Raw genomic sequence first — 18,819 nt, 5'->3', positions numbered from 1 at the left:
TTTTTTATTCTTTACTTCAAATTATGTTTTCGGCAAAAAAAAGATTATCATAAATATAAAATTTAATAAAGAATTCATGATCTTTTAAAATTTCTCATAAAAACTCCATGTTTGAAAAATCTACATAAAATATTAAATAATAGAAAAACTACAGGGTTACAATACAATTATTTGGTTAAATAAATAGGTCTAATCTTATAATTCTCACTAATTACATCAAATTCTAGATAACAAATAACTTTCCAATTTCACCTAAATGTAGTATAATTATATAATTTTTTATTTAATTATAAATATTATTGTGTTAAAAAATATTTTAAAATATATATTTAATTATAAATATTAAATTTTCCATTGGTGAAATTCAAGATCCAACCACAGCTTAAAAATCCTAAAAAAGAGAAGAGCGATGATTATTATTATTATTATATTTGAAGAATCAAATAACTTGATAGATGAGCAAAAAAAGAAATTCTCATAGGATATCTTTCATTGTGCTAGGGCAAAATTTCACAAATCTCTGAAGCTTATGCGCTCTTCTTGAAGAGCCTACTTTACGTTATGCTCGTGAAGCCTCTGCTACCATGGATGATATAGTAGACCTTATGAGTAGATTGAAGATGAGTGACAAAGATGGATTGGAGATTAACGGGGAAGGAGCTGAAGAACTTGGTAAATCCTGCCTCATTGGTAGACTCTGTGCCACAAAGAGATTTTGCCGATCTCTTCTCAGATCGATCCTATGTAGAATTTGGAACTTGAAGGAAGGAGATTGGGATGTGAAAATCAAGAAGGAAACCGATAGTGCTCTTTACTTGGTGTTCACTTTCAAGAATGAAAGTCACTTAAGATATGTTCTAGAAAGAATGTCGTGGATGCTTTCACAAGGACTGTTAATTGTGGATAGACTAAGAACAATGCCATTTGATTGGGATATGGAATTAACCAAGTTCTCGATTTGGGGTTGAGCACTAAATGTACCTGTCAAGATGATTACAAAGAAGAATCTGGAAAGAATTGAAGCTAAGGTAGGCGAAATCTTAAATGCCCAGGATTCTGATGTACAACGCATAGTGGTGAATGGATTCTTTAAGTTTCATGTGTGTATTTCAATTTACTCTCCACTCTGCCCTCGCTTTTTATTACCATCATAAGGGAAGAAAGTGTGGATACCATTTAAATATGAAAGACTGCCATATATGTATTTTTCTTGATGCCAAATAGGACATGATAGCAGGGTCTGTGAAGGTAGCGTGGTTATGGTAACAAATGGGGAAGGAAAAATAGTTCAGGCTTATGGACAATGGCTAAAAGTTTATAATCTGGTTCTGGATGGCTTCCATGTCAGCCAAAGTACTGGGGATGACAGAGGACAAAGTTCAATAAGAGACAAGACCAGGTCCACTTCTGAGATGACAAATTTGAGTATAGATGTGGCATCTGAGACTTCACAGAACCAAGGTGTAGCCATTAGTAATTGTAACGAAGTTAGGGGCAAATTGGGATCTAACAACAGTTTGGACCAACCCTTGTCTTTGGGAAGGAAGACGGTTCTTACTCAAACGACATATATGGTATAGGATAAGAATATGTCTCAGTCGAGGAAACGTAGCGAGGAATTTCAATGGATAAATAATGATAGGAAGGAAGATGGCCAAGCCCTGAGACATGCTATGATTGCTACTATGGAGGATTTACTTGATGGTACAACAGTTGCTGGTAATTTGATAAGTGCATAACTGACTTATGTTCCTATTACATTTGAACCGGAATCAGTAGCTAAATCTAATGTAGTTGGGAAAAAGGGCAGACACAAAGTAGCAGTGAAAAAAAATGATGGCTGCCTACTTCATCTAATGGGTATATTGAAGAAGATGCTCAACAAAGTGGGACTTGCACTGAAGTTGATGTTTCTTCAGTTTTTGATTCATCTACCTCATTGAATATACTATCGGTGAACCCTGTTTTCTAGGGTCACCGCGAGCCATGAAGATCTTATGTTGGAATGTCCAAGGACTGGGGAATCCTTGGACAATCCAAACTTTGTTGTCCCATATTTGTGAGCATCATCCCATGATGATCTTTTTATCTGAAAGAAGACTTATGCTCCAAAAGATGGAGTGGCTTAACACTCAGTTGGGGTTTGAAGATTACCACTGTGTGGATGCCAAAGGGTGGAGTGGAGGCTTGGCTCTCTTTTGGACTAGTTCTTTTACGGTAACTATTCTTTCCTCTTCTTCTCATTATATTGATTCTTTTTTTACCCATGATTCTGTTCTTGATTGGAGGTTTACTGGTTTTTATGGTGATCTGGATCCAAATCAAAGAATACATTCTTGGGAGCTTCTCCGTCATCTCAATACTTTGACTAACGGCACTTGGTTTTGTGGAGGCGACTTCAACGAAATATTGTGTTTGGATGATAAAATGGGTGGTGGAGAAAAACCTACTTATTTAATGAGAAATTTCAGGTATGCAGTGGACGATTGTGCTTTACAGGAGCTGTCATTTGAAGGAAGAAAGTTTACTTTGTGTAATGGAAGACAATACAATCTAATTTTTGAAAGGTTAGACCATGTTTTCTGTAATTCTAATTGGCAGAATGTATTTTCTGTATCCCTGGTGAAGCATCTAAAGAGTGGAATTCTGATCATAGGCCTTTGTTATTCTGTTTAATAAGGCTCCTCTTCAACATGGTCATGGAGGTAAATGGCACTCTAGGTTTCATTATGAACAAGCTTGGGCTGATATGAAAGAGTGTAAAGTGATAGTTGATGATGTTTGGAGTAGAACGAGAACAATACATAGTGTTCAGAGTCTTCGAAGTTGCTTTAGGGACTATGATTCTAAGTTGGCCGGTTGGAATCAGCGGCGGAAAAAGAATTACAAAAGCAGGTTATTGAATTAAAATAATAAAATAGACAGTTTATCCTCTTCTAATTCTAGAGAGGATTGGATTCTCAACAAGAAGTTGGAAAAAAGCCTCAATATTTTGCTGGATAAAAAGGAGATTTTTTGGAAGCAAAGAACTAGGGCTACTTGGTTGAAACATGGCTATAAGAATACTAGATACTTCCTCCAAAAAGCTTCGAAATAGAGAAAGAAAAATGCTATTCGTGGCCTTTTTGATGATAATCTTATTTGGAAGGAAATGATGGAAGAGATTGAAGAAATAATAGTTTCTTATTTCTGCAGGCAATTTCAATCAGAAGTCCATCAAGCTGAAGTGAAAAAGCAGATTCAGCAGTGTGTTCCTCATTGTTCAAGTAACAGTGATAATGAGTTTTTACTTAGTCATTTCTCAGCTGAAGAGGTGAAGAAAGCTTTCTTCCAAATTGATCCTTGGAAAGCCCTAGGAGTGGATGGGTTGTTGGGTTTCTTTTATAGACAGCATTGGGATACTATAGGCGACTCAATAACAAAAATCTGTTTGGTGGTGTTAAATGACGATGCAGATTGTAGACCTCTTAATGAAACGCTTATTTGCTTGATTCCAAAAAATCAAAAGCCCTTCTAATTCAAGGATTATTAGCCAATTAGCATATGTAATGTAGTCTATAGAGCGATTTCAAAGTGTCTAACTAATAGAATGAAAAACAACATCTTAATTGTTATCTCCGAGAATCAAAATGCTTTTGTAGGAGGTCGGGTTATCCAAGATAATGCCATTATTGGTTTTTAAAGTTTACACTGTATGAAGAAAGGGAGATTTAGGAATGGTTGGAAAATGGCTCTCAAGCTTGATATGTCTAAAGCTTACGATAGAGTAGAGTGGAAATTTTTAGAAGCAATGATGAGTTGTTTAGGGAATGATGAGCGTTGGATAATGAAGATATGGAACATTATTAGTACAGTATGATATTCGGTCTTTGATAAATGGAGAGCCAAGAGGACATTTTATGCCCCAACATGGTCTTCGACAAGGAGATTGTAGCGTCCCAAAATTTGCTAATAAGGCTTAGGGCCTTGATTAGCGTGCCTAGAGGGAAATAATTAGTTATTATCTTAAATATGTTAATTTGATGAGTATGTGATTAGAAAATGCATGTTTATATGAATTAAATATGCATGTGGGCCCCATTTGGTTATTAGGGGCATGTTTGTAATTTTATCCCGTTGAGGGCATAAATGAGATATTTGTGATTATTGTGATCTATACCACGTGTGAGTGGTGATATATTTGAGATGCACGATCTGAGACGGTCCTAGGGAGCCGATTAGTTAGAAAGTCACAACGGGGTCAAATACCCGGCTCGAGAGGAGCCTAGGGGTATTTTGGGAACGTAGTATGTTTTTCGGGATTTATCGAGTAACGGGTAGTAGTTAAGTAATGATTTGGACATGTTGGGATTAAACGAGGATTTTAGGTGCACTCGAGGAATTAGCGGAATAAGGCGAAGGTCGGAATTGCCCTTGAGGTTAGTATAGAAGTTTAATTGGTAGGAGGGGCGAAGTGGTAATTGGCCTTAGTTGTGGATAGACTTAGGCAGCTGGGGTTACCTTTAGTTTCTAACATATTCTGGAAGGGAAAGAAATAGGCAAAAATCAGATAAGTCTTTCTCTTCTCTCTGTCTCATTCGGTTCACACTTTTCTCTTGGAAATTTGGGAATTTTGGAGAAAAGGTTGAGGAGTTGGGCTGAGGATTGGTGGGGTGCAAGTTTGAGGAGTTGAGGAATTAGTCCAGGTTGAAATTATCAGCAAGGTAAGAATCAAAAACTGGTTTTCTGTTGAATTTCTTTCTGTTTAGTTGGAATTTTGGGAGTTGAAACTTAGATGATTAAGTATAGGCATTTATGAGATTTGTTGTTTGAATTATGGGTGAATTAACTGGTTATGATGTTTGGATATGAGTCTTAGGAAGAATTCTAGGATTAGGGCTTTGAATTGATGATTTCCAGGGAAGTTAGCTTGTAGAAATTGAGGAAAATTTCTGGGTTTCGGGGTTGAATCGCGGCCCTGTTCATCAGCGCCGCGGCCCGCTTGAGTTTTTAGGCTAGAAGGGACTTTGAAAAAATTACTCAGGCATTGCGGCCCAAGTTTCGGTGTCATGGCCCTAGTCTGCCAGATGAGAGGCCTTTTACCTCTGTTTTGGGGTGCGCCGCGGCGCTTAAGGGGGCTGGGCCGCGGCCCAAAAGTGGAATTTTGGAAAATTGAGGGTTTTTAGCTTGGGAACTTGAATGTTAGGGTTCAGAAAGGTTTCTACTACCCACTTTGGTGAAAACCAAGGTCCCGAGGGCTAGAGTTATGTCTCGAAGCTATTTAATGAGTTAGAACTTGACAGTGGATTTTATTCATGGGATCTGACTAGGATTTTCTTCAAGGCTCAGATTAGAGGACTATGCTCGTGATCGTGGTGCACGGATAGCTTGGGACACAGGTAAGAGAATTGTTTGTACCTATAGAGCTATATGGTGTGTTGTACTATATGTATTGTCGCAAACCTAGGTCTTGGAAAAGCACTTGCGACAGCATGGCCGCTATGTGTTTAGCCTACTGGCTTCTTCGCTATATGCTGTTGTGATATTGAACTACTGTAATATTATACTGCTAAGATGTTATGTCATTGTGCTAATGTGTTAATATATTGCTATGATGCTACGTTGATGTACTTATGTGCTACTATACTGCTATGATGTGATGTTGGTGTGCTATCGTGCCATTGTGTATTCTAATAACAATTTATAGATGGTTTATTGCCTTGAATTAAGTATTTATTTGTTGAGATAAATTATAGTATGTTGTGCTTTAAGGTTCTCTTGCTGGGCCTCGGCTCACGGGTGCTCTATGGTGCAGGTAAGGGCAAGGAAAAGATCAATCAACCACGAGTTAGAGGGCATGGAGCGGTGCATACATGTTTGGCCCATCTGGCCGCCACGGCTGGGGTATTTTGAGGAGCTGGTCATGAACACTGATTTTGTCGCCTAGGTTGACTGTAAAATAACTTTTTGAGTTGTAAATATGTTTTTAAACAATATTTTTGGGATCCCAATGTAACCCTTTTTATGATCTAAAAGAACGACTGACTTTTTACACTGAAATCTTATTTAAACAAGTTTACATTTTAATTAACTACACATTTTAACCTAAAACCTTGATTAGCGAGTGATTAGCACGTTTCAAACTCACTTAGTAATAGCTCTAAGGAAGTAGGGCGTTATAACTTGGTATCAGAGCGTGCCAAGGTTTATGGTTCCTGGAAAATTGACTGAACATGTACGCTCATTGCCAAAGATAAGCTTGACTCAGGGTCAGTTGGTATTGAGTGAAAGATTTGCCTAATTGCTTATTCGAATGGCTTTACCTACTTGTTAATATACGGAGCATGAGAAATATATATTTGCACTTGTTATTCTTCTTGTTTGTCTGGCCTTGCTCGGGAGTGGTTCCGGAAGGGATAATAAATCCAATGGATTGAGTCATTGACTGCAGACAAATTTAGAAGTTATGTATCAGGACAGTCAAGGGGTGCAGGCATTGTTAATGTTTAGTTTGCAGATAGTAGTCGGGGTCAGAAACCTCCATCTGTTCCTGGGAATTGGCGGCAGGTGTTCGATGATATGCGGGCCATATTGAAAAATCAGGAGGAGGAGATTAGGTGGTTGAGATAGCGGGTTCCACCTGAGAACGTTGCTCCATGTGTTTCTACGACATTGGCGTCATCTCTAATTCATCCTGAGGGTGGAAACATATGGGAATTGTTGTATGAAAGATTCCAGAGGCTTTTTCCTCCAGTTTTTGAACGTGGTTTAGATCCGTTCAGAGCTGAGCAGTGGATGGGCATGGTTAGCTCCATCCTCGACTATATAGGAGCAGAAGGCAATGATAGAGTGGTTTGTGCCACGTACATGCTACAGGAGGATGCCCGAACATGGTGGGAGGTGGTATCATAGACCCGGAATGTTGTTATGATGGGTTGGGAGGAGTTCCGACAATTGTTCAACGAGAGGTACTATGGTGACGAAGTTTGAATTGCGAAGACCAATGAGTTTATGAACTTGGTTCAAGGCAGTAAGACGGTGGAAGAATATGTTGACAAATTTGATGAGTTAGCCAAGTTCGTATGGTACCAACAGACGTAGCCCGAAAGGAACAATTCATTCGAGAGCTAAACCCTAGGGTGGCCCATAGAGTTAGGGTCGCTCCAGTTCATGAGATTTCTACTTATGCTCTGACGGTAGGGAAGGCCCTTGCCATAGAGGACGCAGGAGGTGCGATATGGAGCGAGGGTGCCATGGGGCTGGAAGCCCAGGCAAGGGTCCCCTCATTTGTAAGAGTAGGTAGGGGCGGAGGACCTAGTCGTTAGAAAAGAAAGACCCCTGATAGTTCTACCACTGTCGGTCATGATGTTCAGGGCAGTCGCCAGGGCGACAATGAGGTATGGAGAAGTTATCAGTGTGTGTCAGCTGCAGGAGACACCATTCGGGTAAATGCCGAGCGAAGACATGTTTTCTGTGTGGAATAGTTGGGCACATCATGAAGCATTGTCCGGAATCGAAGACAGAGGAATCTAGAGGTACAGATAGCTCGACCTCAGTTCGAGAGTCTTCCTGGAGGCGGCCAGAGCCTGAAGTTGGTTCCTCGGAAATGATAGGTTGGTCTTCTAGTTTTGTTCTTTATGCTATGTTAACTGAATTTGGTGCTACGTACCTTTTAATGGAGATATAGACATGGGATACCTACCAAATGAACAAAATGTTGCGAGCTTGAGATTTTGTGTTTGATAAAAGTTAGAAATTTCCAAGGAATGAAACAGAGTAGTACAAGCAGAAAATTTGTAGCAAGAACTGGTTGGGAAGGTTATGCGAAAGCCCTAGTTTAGTCCTAAGTCTGGATTAGTTGGCCGATAAGGGGACTCGACTGTGACTTCGGAGTGTCTAGCTGTATTTGTAGGTACCACTAAGGTTATTCTAGGTAGATCAAAGGGGAACTGGACGGGTCAATGGAATTTCAAATGGGTGTCCAAGGGTTTGTCGAGATTGTTGTCATGACTAGGGAATGGAGCGTACTATGGGAATAAGGCAAGAATAGAACTAGAACCAGAGACATCGTGAAGAATGACGCTAATTGAAAAGCTAAACTTAAAGGTTCAGTCAAGGGAGTTTCTTAACTTAAAGGTGATCAGACATAGCATCTTATAATAGGGCATGCCAACATCATGGGTTATGGAAAAGGTCAAGTTTACAAGAGCACATGCTGTAGGTGGAAGCCAAACAAGCTAATTGTTAAGAATGGTTATCCACTGCTAAGAATGAATGTAACGCCCTACCTCCTTAGAGCCGTTACTAAGTGAGTTTTAAAATGTGCTTCCAACTCGCTAATCGAGGTTTTAGGTCAAACAGTGTAATTAAGCCGTAAACAAAGGAAAAACATTAGAAATAGTAATTTTTCATAGTGAATCATAAAAGTTTTACACTTGGGATCCCAAAATACAGTTTAGAAATATTTACAACATAAAAACTGTACTAAGTCGACTAAACGACAAAATCGAAATTCATTACAAACATCTCCCAAAATCCTCTGGCAGTGGCAGTCAGGTTGGCCAAACATGACACGCCGCCTCACGCTTGCTGTACTCATGGTTAGTTGATCTTCTCTTTACCCTTACCTGCACCACAGAGCATCTGTGAGCCGAAGCCCAACAAGAAAACCCACAAACAGATAACATATGCAACACATATAACAAGCATATAAACAGGCCACCAATGGATAAACACATACGGCCTAGCCGTCCCAGGCGTTTACCAAGCCCTGGGTTCGCGGACCACGACGTGAGGATATCCTAGGTATCCTTCTAGGGACTCGCCCTGGCAACTCGCACTCGATGTGCTCAACGCTGCTCTTGGCCCCTTGTCGTTCTGGGCTTTGCACTCAACGTGCCCAACACCGTTCCCAGCCCTTCGCCGTTCTCGGTTTACATAATTCTCAGCTCTAGCCGTCCACGACGGTGAATTAACTAGTTATGATGTTTGGATATGAGTCTTAGGCAGAATTCTAGGATTAGGGCTTTGAATTGATGATTTCCAGTGAAGTTAGCTAGTAGAAATGGAGGAAAATTTATGGGTTTTGGGGTTGAGCCGTGGCCCTGTTCATCAGTGCCGCGACCCGCTTGAGTTTTTAGGCCAGAAAGGACTTTGAAAAAATTACTTAGGCACTGCAGCGCAAGTTTGGGCGCTGCGGCCCTAGTCTGCTAGATGAGAGGCCTTTTGCCTCTATTTTGGGGCACGTCGCGGCGCTTAAGGGGGGCTAGGCTGCAGCCCAAAAGTGGAATTTTGGCAAATTGAGGGTTTTTAGCTTGGGAACTTGAACGTTAGGGTTCAGGAAGGTTTCTACTACCCAGTTTGGTAGAAACCAAGGTCCCGAAGGATAGAGTTATGTCTTGATGTTATTTAATGAGTTAGAACTTGACAATGGATTTTATTCATGCGTTGTGACTAGGATTTTCTTCAAGGCTCGGATTAGAGGACTATGCTCGTGATCGTGGTGCACGGATAGCTTGGGACACAGGTAAGAGAACTGTTTGTACCCGTAGAGCTATGTGGTGTGTTTTACTGTATGTATTGTTTATGGTTTGCTATGTCATATATGTGAATGTGACTGATCGGTAAGAGTAGGGAGCGGCAAGAGTTGGGAGAGGAAAGAGCCGGGATTAGCAAGAGCCGAGAGCAGCAAGAGCCGGGAGTGGCAAAAGCCGGGAGAGGCAAAAGTCGGGAACGGCAAGAGCCGGAAGCGGCAAGAGCCTGGAGCGGCAAAAGCCGGGATCGGTAAGAGCTAGGAGCGGCTAGGGGTCGAGAACGATGTTGAGCACGTGGAGTGCAAGCCGTTAAGGCGAGACCCTCCTTGGGTGTTGGAGTCATCCTCTCGGTGCAGACCACAAACCCAGGGCTTGGAAAAGCACTTGGGACGGCATGGTCGCTATGTGTTTAGCCTACTGGCTACTTCGTTATATGTTGTTGTGATATTGAACTGCTGTAATATTATACTGCTAAGATGTTATGTTATTGTGCTTATGTGTTAATATATTTCTATGATGCTATGTTGATGTACTTATGTGCTACTATACTGCTATGATGGGATGTTGTTGTGTTATCATGCCATTGTGTATTCTAATAACAGTTTGTAGATGGTTTATTGCCTTGAATTAAGTATTTATTTATTGAGATAAATTATAGTATAATGTGGTTTAAGGTTCTCTTGTTGGGCCTCAGCTCACGGGTGCTCTGTGGTGCAGGTAAGGGCAAGGAAAATATCAATCAACCATGAGTTAGAGGGCATGGAGCGGTGCGTACATGTTTGGCCTATCTGGCCACCACGACTGGAGTATTTTGAGGAGCTGGTCATGAACACTGATTTTGTCGCCTAGGTCGACTGTAAAGTAGCTTTTTGAGTTGTAAATATGTTTTTAAACAATATTTTTGGGATCCCAATGTAACCCTTTTTATGATCTAAAAGAACGACCGACCTTTTACACCGAAATCTTATTTAAACAAGTTTACATTTTAATTAACTACACATTTTTACCTAAAGCCTTGATTATCGAGTGATTGGCACGTTTCAAACTCACTTAGTAACAACTCAAAGGAAGTAGGGCGTTACAGAGATCCTATTTCTCCTTACCTATTTTTTTATTTGTGTTGAAGGCTTGTCTTGATTATTTCATGAAGTTGAACGAGCTGGTACAATTAATGGTGTGCATATAGGCAGAAATGGGCTTCACATTTCCCATCTTTTATTTGCCGATGATAGCCTAAATTTTCTTGAATCTTCGTTGGAAGAAGGGAAGACTATGGCTGATATTCTTCAGGAATATGCTGGGTTATCAGGGCAGTGTATTAACTTGGATAAATCGGAGCTTTGTGTGGGTAAGAAGATCTCTAAGGATGAGGGAAGTCTAATTGCCACTCCATTTGGAGTTCAACTAGTGGATTGTCATGCACAGTACTTGTGTTTACCCACCTTTGTGAGGAAAAAGAAGAAAGATATATTTGCTTACATTAAAAATAAGACATGGCAAAAGCTTCAAGGGTGGAAAGCCAGTCTTTTTTCACAAACGGGCAGAAAGATTTTAGTGAAGGCTGTCTTTGAAACCCTTCCTTGTTATATCAAAAGTTGTTTTAAGTTACCTAAGAGCCTCATCAAAGAGTTACATACTATGGCTGCTCGTTTTTGGTGGGGTTCTAGTCAAGTTAAGAGGAAACTTCATTGGGGAAGTTGGGAGAAAATTTGTTATCCTAAGGCGAGTGGTCATATGGGATTCAAAAGATTGGAAGAGTTTAATATGGTTATGTTAGCCAAACAAGGCTGGAAAATTATAAGTAGATTGGCGCCTTTATTGCCTCGTGTTTTGAAGGAGAGTTATTTTGTCAACGAAATTTTTTTTACTGCCATGACTGGTAGTTTCAGCTCTTATATATGGCACATCATTTTATGGGGGAGAGAGCTAATTATGAACGGTAGCATATGGCGAATTCGGTCATGAAAAAATGTGAGGATCAATGAAGATAAATGGCTCCCCACCCTTTTACTTTCTCTCTGCGTAAGAAGGCCCTTGTTCGGAAAGATACTCGTGTGTGTGAGCTGAAATGTAACAATGGAAACTGGAATGAAGAGTTAGTGGATCGAATTTTTCACAAGGATGATATTGATTGGGTCCTTGGGATTACTCCGACCACCTCTACAAAAGACGATGACCTGATTTGGGGTTTCTCTAAAAATGGTAGCTATGACGTTAAGAGTGGGTATAAAGTTGCCTATCGAAGGAATGAAGGTCCCTCATGTACTAATACAAGTGTAACAAAGGACAAGTGGAAATTTGTGTGGTTTATGAAAGTCTCTCCTGAGATTAGAAGCTTTTGGTGGAGAGTTTGCAAAGGGTGGATCCCAGTCGGAGATAATTTACGTAAAAGAGGTATGCAACTTAATCCCACTTGCTGCTGGTGAACTCCTCCATTGAAACCATTTCTCATGCTTTATGGACTTTTGATCAAGTTAAAAATATTTGGAAAATGGTCAAGCTGAAGGAGTACTTTCCGATTGGTGAGATTGATCTTATCCTTTTTAGTATCTGTTATCCCCAAAATTTCAGTTCGATGACATGGCAATCAGAAGTGGCAATGCATGGTCAGTAAATGACACATTAATAGTCAATAAATGTATTGGCTCTTCGGAGTTGTCATAAAGTGATCTGACCGACCTGATAGAATTTTTGTCCGACCAGTTAAGATTTTTGACTGACCAGTTAGGAGTTTGGCCGACCAGTCAGTCGTTTTGACCGACCAGTCATCTGTTTTGGCAGACCAGTCAGTCGTTTTGGCCGACCAGTCATCTGTTTTGCCCAACCAGTCACTTCAGTAATGTGTTATCCAACCATTCATGTGTTTTGGCCGACCAGTCATGGGTTTTGTCCGACCAGTAATGTGTTTTGGCAGACCAGTCACTTCAGTAATGTGTTATCCGACCAGTCATGTGTTTTGGCCAAACAGGTTAGTGTTTTGCTAGACCAGCAAAGTGTTTTGCTAGACCGGTAAAGTTTTTTGCTAGACCAGTAAAGTGTTTTGCTAGACCAGAGATGTGTCATGCTAGACCAGAGGTGTGCTAGAGGAGTGCTTTGCCTATACCGACCAGAGGTGTGCTTTGCCGATGAGAGGTGCTTGCCTATGTCCTCAGTAACAGCTTCAACCTGAATCATTCTCAACTGCCGTGAGAATCTCTCAAATATCTCGGAATAATAGCTATATTATTGTAATTTAAATTCATTTACATTTTATTAATGAAAGTTGGTTGAAAGAACCAAGGACCCGGTCAAAGGGAGATATCTGATGTACGATCCATGAGCCTATAAATAAATGGCTCATGGCATCATTTTAGGGGATCTTATCTTTTTAGACTGAGAAAAACTCTATAGTTTTGAAACTTTGGGATTGTTACTTGGGGCATTTTCGGAGAGCTTAGAGAGATAAAGCTTGTATTCTCTAGAGAGAGAAACTCTGTATTTTTATACTTACACTTAAGAAACTCAGTTGGCTCAAGTTCATCTGATCTTAAGTGCAGGATCTATATATCACAACTCCAAGTGGATTAGGCTATTACCAATAAATTGGGGCTGAACCACTATAAAATTATCAGTGTCGTATTTTTTCTTGAAGGTTTATGTAACTACCTAAATTTGCTTATAAGGCTTAGGGCCTTGATTAGTGTGCCTGGAGAGCAATAAGTGATTTATTCTTATTATAAGTGAATTATGGATATAATATGTGAACTTATGTGAATATGAGATAGAAATGCATGTTTATTTGAATTAAATATGCATGTGGGCCCCGTTTGAATATTAGGGGTATGTTTGTAATTTTAACCCGTTGAGGGCATAAAAGTGATAAGTGTAATATATGTGTGATATATCTGTGTAGCACGATCCGAGACAGTCCTAAGGAGCCGTTAGCCAGAGAGTCGCAACGGGGTTGAGAGTTCGACTCGGGGCGAGTCGAGTAGTATTTCGAGTATTAGATATTTCATGGGGTTATCGGGTTATGGAAACAAATATTTGGAGATATATTTGAGGATAGAATGTCTAGGAGGGAATATTGGGGAAATTTACCATTTTGCCCTCGGGGACGTTTTTGGTACCCCGTGCCTTGAGGTAACCTTTAAGCTTAAGTTTAATAAAACAAAAGAAGGGAAACACTCAGAAGATGGTAGAAACTGACCCAAGCATTTCCTCTTCTCTCCCTTTATTTTCTCTAAGGCATATCAAAGGAAAATTGTGGTGGAAGCTAATCAAAATAAGGAATTGGGCTGGGAAATCTTGGAAGGTAGAAACTTGAGGATTAAGGACCAAACTCAGAGACTTAACTCAGCTCAAGGTAAGCTTTGATCTTTGTTTATTACATTGGTTTTAAGCTGAATATTAGAGTGTTGCATGTGTTTTGAGTGATGGATCATTCTTGAGTTATAGTAGGATTTTTGTTGGTTTTTTTGGGCTGATGTGCTGCTTAAGGTGTATTAGAATGATTATGGGACTCAATTCTGTTATTGGGATGAATTTGGGATGATTTCTAGGGGAGTTAGTTTGCGAAAATTGCATGGAATTTATGGGTTTCGGGCTCGCGCCGCGGCCCTGTTCTTCAGCGTCGCGGTCTGCTTGAGTTTATAGGCTAGTGGGGCTTCGGGAAATTTCCCAGGCGCCGCGGCGCAAGGTTTGGGCACCACGGCCCTAGGCTGGAAGATATGAGGCAATTTTTCCTCTGTCTTGGGGTGCGCCGCGGCGCTTAAGGGAGGCTGAGTCGCGGCCCAAATGTGGATATTTGGCAAAATGAGGGTTTTTAGCTCGGGAACTTGAACGTTAAGTCTCGGGAAGGTTTATACTGCTCAGTTTGGTAGAAACCAAGGTCCAAGAGGTTAGATTAATGACTCAAAACTATTTAATGGATTAGGACGTGAAGGTTGATTATGGTTCATGTGTTGTGACTAGGATTTCTTCAAGGCTTGGGTTAGAGGATTGTGCTCGTGATCGCTGTGCTTGGGAAGCTCGGGACACAGGTAAGAAAACCACTGTTTCCATAGACCTTGTATGCAGGGCAGGGCCATATGTGATTGTGTTGCAGGGCATAACCCTTGATTGAATTTGTTTATGTTTAGTATTTGCTTTATTATGCTATGTATGCACAGGTGTAAATGTTCGGCAAGAGCCGGGAACGGCGCAGGCCGAGGTCGGCAAGGCCGGGAACGACAAGGGGCCGAGAATGGCGTAAAGAATGTGGAGTGCAAGGCGGAGTGCGGCAAGGGGCCGGGAGTAGCGTTTAGCACGCGGAGTGCGAGTTGCCAGAGCGAGACCCTAAAGGATACCTGGGATATCCTTACGGTGCAGACCGTGAACCCAGGGCCTAGTAAAGCGCCTGGGATAGCATGGCCGTATTTGTATAGCTTATTGATGGCCTGTTTATATTCTAGGTGTTTGATATGCATATGTTATCTGATTGTGAGGGTTTTCTTGCTGGGATTCGACTCACGGGAGCTCTGTGGTGCAGGTAAGGGCAAGGGAAAGGTCGACCAACCATGAGTACGGAGAGCGTGAAGCGGCGCGTACATGTTTGGCCTACATGGCTGCCACAGCCAGGGATATTTTGGAAGATGTTTGCACTAAAACTAGATTTTGTCATTTAGCTGACTTTGATTACATTTTTGAGTTGTAAATATTTCTAAACAGGATTTTGGGATCCCAAATGTTAAACGTTTTATGATTTTTAGTAAATGGAATTATTTTCAAAGTTTGTGACTTTGATTATGGTTTACTCACACTTTTGCCTTAAAACCTCGGTTAGCGAGTTAAATGCACATTTTAAACTCACTTAGTAACGGCTCTAAGGAAGTAGGGCATTACAGTTTATTGTAGTTTTGACGTCTACTCGTCGTTGGCCAAAATCGTGGTCAACATTTTGGTGTTTTCATTGAGAGCCTGAAGAGAAGAAACATACAACTATCATATCAAGATGGCGCCCACGAATACCAATGTGGCATCCAAAAAGTCAGGCACGTCAAAAATGCCTGCTAGATCAAATGGTCCTAGACCGCAGAACCCAGAGACGGAGCCCAGGGTCTTTCTCAAGGAGACCACTCCAGAAGTTGAACAACTCCAGGAAGCAATAGGCGCTTTTTAAGAGGAGATGATGCAATTCAATGCTCGACAGGAGTCTTTCGTCGAAGAGATGGCTAGGCAGAGAGCTTCGTTAGAGCAGCAAAGGTTCGATATGGAGGCCAGAAGCGAAGAGATCAGACAACGACAAGAGGAAGCTGACCAAAGACATTGCGAAGCAGCACTTGCTTTAGAGGCGGCTACCCAATTTGACCAAGCCAATGCTCAAGCCCCGACACGAGGAGCCGCTCAAGGAGCACGAAAGGACAACGCTAGTTGGAAGTCCCCTGTTGTAAGGACGGACTCTCGGGGAGCTGATCGAAGTTGAAGTAATCAGACTAGTCGGGAAAATGACAGAGTCCCCTCTAGAACTACATCAACATAGAGGGAGAACTCTATAACTCCCTCCAAGAGCCACCGATCAGAAACTTTGAGATCAGGAAGTCACCGATCGGGCAGTAAGAAGACCCCACCCAGGTAGGATCATACAAGAACTCCTCGAGATAAGGGAACTTCACAGTTCAAAGATGGACATGGTCATGATGAGATTGATAGTCATCACACCAACTAGTCAAAGGATAAAGAAGACAACACCCCACAAGGAGGAAGAGACTGCCCGGGACGTACCGAAAAGCCTCCACTGCACCCCATCAGCAGCGTAGTAGGAGAGAGCAAGTCCCGCGTGGTAAGCCCTCTGAAAAATCAAAGAGTATGATGTTCGATCGGGTAGGAGAGCATGTTTCCCGGAAGGATCTAAGGGATGTTATCACCGACAAGAGGAGGACCATCCCGGTCGAAGGAAAAAATCTGAACTGCCCTGCCAGTCAAGTAGAAATACTTAACGACAATGCACTAGATGGTAATGCCCGACCAGGCGGTCAAGATGGTAATGCCTGACTAGGCGGTCAAGACCTTGGAACTTTGTTAGTTGCACCAGCCATCCAAGCCCAGCTGGATGTGCTAACGGCTGTAGTGCAAGGTTTGTCAAGACGACCTTCCGGGATGGATGCGATAGACCACCAGAGTGGCAGCCCATTTTGTGCCCAGATTAGAGCAGCCCAGCCGCTGGCAAAATATAAAGCACCGATTCTGCCAGTATATACAGAAAAGGCAGATCCCATCAGACATGTTGGGAAATTTGAGGACTAGATGGAATTTCTCGGAGTAAGTGACGATTATCGGTGTAGAGTTTTCCTGAATACATTGTTGGATACTGCCCAAGAATGGTATTGGAATTTTAAGCCGAATTCCATTACCTCTTGGGAAGCATTCAGGAAGGAGTTTTGTAGACAGTTCAGCGCTGCCCGGACTCCACCAGTTTATGCAAACCACTTGGCAGATATCAAACAAGGAAAAGATGAGTCTTTAAAGAATTATATATAGAGATTCATGAGAGAAGCCAATAGAGCAACTGCTATAGGAGACGAGGGGAAGATGGTTGCCATATCCGCTGGGATAACTTATCGGAGCCCTTTGTGGGATAGTATACATAGAAATCCAATTTCAACACTTCAACAATTTCTTGACCGAGTAGACAAGTATATGAAATTGGATGATGTAATCGAGAAAGAGGAGAATGGCATAAACAATCCGGGCAGATCGACTAACCCTCCTAAGAATGGTGGAAATAGTCAGAATGGTGGAAAGAAACGTGGGAATAACGGGTCTGACCACCATCAAGAAAAGAAGGCTAAGTTGAGTACAAATGAAAAGCCAACCAAGTATGAACCCCAGTTCACTAATTACACCACTCTCTCGACCAGCCGGGAAGAGATATATCTTGCTAGTCATGAAGAGGTTCCCTACAAGAAACCTCCACCCATCAGGAAAGAGATGAGTAAGAGAGACAGGAATAAGTTTTGTCATTTCCATGGAGATTATGGTCACGACACGAATGAATGCAATCACCTCAAAGACGAGATATAATTTCTTCTCCAGTTGGGCCAGTTGAAAAAGTACATGGTAGAGACACCCCAAGGAGAAGGAGGCAGCAACAATCCTGGGTTCAAACGACAGAGATCTCCACCCTTGCAACCCGAGCCTGTGGACTTTACATTAGACACTATATATGGAGGTCCACACTTGGTTGAAGATAGTAACAAAGCAAGGGAAAGGTATGCCCAGATACTTTGACATGAGCTGGAGTACTAGGACCAGATTGGGTGAATGGAGCTTGATCAAGAACCACTGGAATGGGGAGCATCGGAGGATATATTATCACTAAATACTGCTTTTCAGAGTGGTAGTTTAATTTCAAGTTGTTTAACTTGTTATTTAAATTTGGTTTATGAGCTGGTTATTTGCTGGCCATTCATCTATTTTTGAACATTTTTTGTTGTTTAAGACTCGTTATTAGACACGTTTTGTCCTTTTTTAATTTACGAGTAATAAAAGAGATTACGCGCAGCGTGCTCGATTCTTGCTACAAATGTGCATGTGTGTTAATTATTCGAACAGTGTTCAACTGGTCGGTAAATTCGGACAGTGTTCAACTGGTCGATACGTTCAAGCAATGTTCAACTGCTCGAATATTTTCAATATATTCTATGTGTTTCACGAGCAATTAACTGCTCGAACAGATTCGGTCAAGTAGCAAGTGACCCAGGATCTTTCAACCCTCGATCGATTGGGGGGCACATGGGGTATGCTGGTATATAATTTAACACAGGCAATAAGAACACGAGTAAACATATTTGTTTTTAGGCTGACTTGTAAAATTTTGAATTCAAAAAAAGGCCATTAAGCTAACTAGTTTGACAATGCTTAAGTAGCTTGGAATTTTTCAAAATTTCAAGTTAGAAGCAAATATTCGTGTGACAATAAACATTATGCTCATAAAATATTAGAGCAATAAGAGTGTGAGAAAGTATACTTAGTATGGACTTATGATTGTCTAGAATTTCTAAGTTAGAAAATTAAGTACTCATGCGAAAATAAACGACATATATCAGAGTGACTTTACTATTTACAAAAAACTTATAACTTTTTAAGTCTAAAAAGACTTAGAATGTTTCAAGTTAACAAAGAAAAGTAAAGTATAAATGCATGAACCATAAGATTTTGTGCAAACCCGAGGACATAAGGGCATGCATCCGAGTGGTTAGGTTGTGGTGTCCGAGCAGCCAGGCGCGCGGAAAAGCTACTATGGTGTCCACGTGGCTAGGAGTGCGTCTGAGCGGTTGCACCTCATGTC

The 18,819-nt window shown here is 41.2% G+C and overlaps 1 protein-coding gene across 1 annotated transcript; it reads left to right on the top strand.

Moving 5' to 3' along the window:
• The first annotated feature begins 10,784 nt into the window (after nt 1-10,784).
• LOC133779527 (uncharacterized mitochondrial protein AtMg00310-like) lies at nt 10,785-11,477 on the top strand. Its single transcript, XM_062219480.1, has one exon. It carries the CDS (start codon nt 10,785-10,787, stop codon nt 11,475-11,477), a length of 693 nt encoding a protein of 230 aa, XP_062075464.1.
• Nucleotides 11,478-18,819: the final 7,342 nt, after the last annotated feature.

This window comes from Humulus lupulus, chromosome 5, assembly GCF_963169125.1.
Source record: "Humulus lupulus chromosome 5, drHumLupu1.1, whole genome shotgun sequence".
In the NCBI taxonomy this organism is placed as follows: Eukaryota; Viridiplantae; Streptophyta; class Magnoliopsida; order Rosales; family Cannabaceae; genus Humulus; species Humulus lupulus.
Note: the sequence above shows the minus strand (reverse complement) of the source record. Positions and strands in the feature narration are given on the sequence as shown.

What these genes read in the sequence shown, in the direction of transcription:
- LOC133779527 (XM_062219480.1), top strand. Translation starts at nt 10,785, where the DNA reads ATGGCTGATATTCTTCAGGAATATGCTGGGTTATCAGGGCAGTGTATT.